Source organism: Polistes canadensis, unplaced genomic scaffold (assembly GCF_001313835.1).
Source record: "Polistes canadensis isolate GaletaPanama2010 unplaced genomic scaffold, ASM131383v1 scaffold_205, whole genome shotgun sequence".
Taxonomy (NCBI): domain Eukaryota; kingdom Metazoa; phylum Arthropoda; class Insecta; order Hymenoptera; family Vespidae; genus Polistes; species Polistes canadensis.
This window is the reverse complement of record NW_014569752.1, coordinates 135361-138966: the sequence shown is the minus strand read 5'-3', so window position 1 is coordinate 138966 and position 3606 is coordinate 135361. Positions and strand designations below refer to the sequence as shown.

The 3606-nt window shown below is 35.3% G+C and overlaps 1 protein-coding gene across 2 annotated transcripts in view; it reads right to left on the bottom strand.

Moving 5' to 3' along the window:
* Positions 1-3606, bottom strand: part of LOC106789839 — a 19557-nt gene that overhangs the window by 8876 nt on the left and 7075 nt on the right. For both annotated transcript variants that reach the window (XM_014754355.1, XM_014754356.1), the window contains exon 11: positions 471-3407. In XM_014754355.1, the coding sequence (XP_014609841.1) occupies positions 471-3407 (2937 nt within the window). The remainder of the gene's footprint in view (positions 1-470; positions 3408-3606) is intronic.

Sequence of the window (3606 nt, the reverse complement as noted above, 5' to 3'; positions counted from 1 at the left end):
AGAGAGAGAGAGAGAGAGAGAGAGAGAGAGAGAGAGAGAGAGAGAGAGAGAGAGAGAGAGAAAGACATCACTATTGCAAATCTACAACTATTATCGAATGTTCTAATATGCGTTCTTGTAAATCCTGATTCAACGATTTTAATCGATTTTGTGTCGTCCTATTTGATTTGAAATATCATAGATTATTTATCCGAGTGAACTATGATACAATGTGAATGATAAAAACCTAAGGCATTTAAATTGATGCTAATCTACTCCGGTCACTTGCATTAACAGTATATAAAGGGCCAAGCTAGCTTTGGGCACATCCACGCAATCCTCCACTCATCTACGCTTTTTCTTTTTCGATCTAATGCCTTTCTTTGTGGCACCTAAGGTTGATGTAACACAACCTACGCTGCTAGTTTTCTCAACGTATTCCTTTCTATCGGATAATTCTCCTTCGAGAACATCCACGGATGCTGCGTTACCATTAGTATTCAATTCATCGGGTGAACCAGAACGTTCTGGTAAGATTTCTTGGTCCGAATCATTTCTTCTTTTCTCTAGTTGTTGACATTCAGTCTCAGAAGAATTGGACAAAATTGTTTCGATTGTTGAATTAACATTTGTTTCTTCTACTTTTTCAAAATGAATTTTTTCTTTTTCCATCATTATTATCCCTTCTTCTGCTTCTGTTTCTGCTTCTGCTGTTTCTTCTTGTTTTTCTTCTACTTCTACTTCTACTTCTTCTTCTTCTTCTTCTTCTTCCATGGTATTAACTTCAACTTTTTTATCTTCTTTATCTTTTTTTATTGTGTCGTCATCTAAATTTTCATATATTTGAGTAGACAACGTACTTTGAATTTTTAATTTTTCTTCTGATTTTTCCTCTACTTCTACCAAAGACTCTAGATCAGATTCCTTACGAGAAATTTCACTTTCACTAGAAGGTGTATTCTTTTTCTTAAATATCGAACTCCACAAAACTCTAGGAGCTGTTGTACTTGTTTCCTCAGGTGGTTTTTGCAATTTTGTTGTCGTTACCTTTCGCGAACAACAGAACAATGGCTTTGTATGATGAGTACTTGTTGATGTAATCGGATTTGCTATTCTTAATGTTGCATCTCTTGGCTTGGACACAATTGGGCTCATTGATTTTATACGAGATGGTAATCTCCGATTCCAGTTCATTCTTATTTTGCCCATCGAATTTATGTCCATTATTTCAATATCATTATAACCTTGTGACCCACGTGTTATTTCTACATTATCTTCAATTAAATCCTCGTCAACAAGATTTAATTTGGTTCCCCAAAATTCATTGACCGTAGATCCCCAGATTTCCTTTACTTCAATATCCTTCTTATTTTTATTTCTTTTAATTTTACACGTTTGTTTAGCACTGTTATCAACCCATGGAATATCCTTTGGTTTTTTAACAATTTTAGATTTACTACTTGCTTGTTCCAATTGATTACTTTCTAGTACAGTTGTAAAATTACTAGGAATTTTTGTCTGTTGGCTGGACGTTGATACCACAGTCGAAGGATCAATGTTACTCTGAGTTTTTTCATTGATAACTACAATATCCTTTCGTTTTTTCGTACCTTTTAATTTCCTTCCTATTTGTTGCTCTCCGCGAATAGTTTCTGAAGATTTAGCTGCAGAACTGGAACGTTTCTCGGTGACTGCCCAGTGCTGTGCTTCTTCTGTCATGTTTTCATCTAAACATAGATTCCATGGAATCCAATTATCCATAGGATCAACCATAACAGTTACTTCTACGTCTTCAGTAGTGTTATCATCGATAACAAATATATTTTTTCGTCTTTTAATTGGTTTAGATTTGGTAACGGCTCGCATTGTTTCTTGCGAGGATGATTTAACATTTAAATTTAATTCGGTATCCATTGTGGTTTTTGGACAATTTATTTCTAATGTTGATGAACAAACATCCGAATGTTGTACGTGTTCAAGATCGTCATCAGAGGATAATGTATGCTTGCTTTGTCCCTTAGAAGACATAGAACAATCCTCGTCAGATTTTTCCACGTTGCTAGATGTTGTTGCTAAATTGTATTTATTATCTAGCATTTCTGAAAGTTCGTTAATATGTATATACTCAAGATCGTCATCGGATATTGTACTTTTACTATTTTTCCTTTGAGTAATAGGTGAAGAATCAGAATAACTAGGTAAATCTATTGATTTTTCTGAATTTTCTTTATCAGATTCACGAACACGTAATAATTCAGAACGTTGAATATGTTCAATCTCTTCATCCGAGTGATCGGACACCATAGTGTCTTTGATGGGACAATTACTATCTACCAAATGATATTCCATAGAATTGAAATCGTCCGACGGAGTTGTTTCGTTTTCTTCTTTACATTCGATGTTCATAACACCATCGGTATTAACATTAGGTTTATCTAATTCTACAAATGATTTATCAGTACCACATGAATGTTTTGATTTAAATTTTGAACTTTCAGTTATCTTCTTATCCGAATTCTGATCTATTTTCGAAACACGTTCATCGCTCGACCCACATTTATTATCTTTCAATGTATCACAATGTTTTTTACCAATACAATTATTAGTTGTATCTACGCACCGAGTAGGATCCTTTACGATAATGCTATCATCTTTCTCTTGTACAATATATTTGTCAATTCGTATTTTAGACTCTTTATGAGATTGTTTTTTTGAAATAATTTTCTCATTATCCTTATTATTCTGATGTCGTGAAGATGAGGAAGAAGAGGGAAAGGAAAAGGAAGTTTGTTGACCCTTTTCTCGCATTAGATTAACTTTATCAGATGACAATTTGTTTTCCATTAATACGACGCTTTCCTCGTCATAATTAACAACGTATTTAGCTTTGGCTAGATTTAATTCTTGAGTTTCGTGTGCATGCTGCTCATATTTATTACATCTTTTAGATCGAGCAGTACTCTCTTTGGCTTGTGTCATGGGACTGCTTGGGATCTCACCTTGTTCGGCACAAAGACTCAGCCCACTTGGTACGTCCTGAAATGCATCCTCTCTCTCGAAATCTATCCCCGCTGATTTCATAGATGCTACTTCAACGCAAAGTTCCTTTCTTTCTTTAACATCACGAATATTTTCATCCAGTACGCTGTCGATAGCTGGCTCGCTTGCAGAACGCATTTCGGCACATATTTCTGTTAAATCACGTAATGTTTGACAACAAGATGGTGGCTCAAGATCACCAAGCGAGGCCGGACCCTCTTCTGCGCAAACACTCCTCGGTGCTTCTGGAACTAGACTCTCCTCCGCGGAATCAAACTCTTGACTAGAGCTGACATCCTCTTCGTCAGCTGACACTGTTATCACGGTGCCAAGAGGGTTGACGACTTTAGTTACTGGCTGACCCACCCTCTCAAATACCGAGCGCCTCCCTGATAACAGAAAAGCCATTGGCAGGTATCAAAATCGAGTTACGTACTTCTTTTTTCTTTTTTATCTTATATCTTTTTTGCTTTTTATGCATTTACATTATTTACTTTTGTCTTAGTTAACGTTTCTTTTTTTTTTCTAATATTTTGGGGATTCTTTTCTTTTTTTTTAGAGAAATAGAAAGAAATATATATATATGTA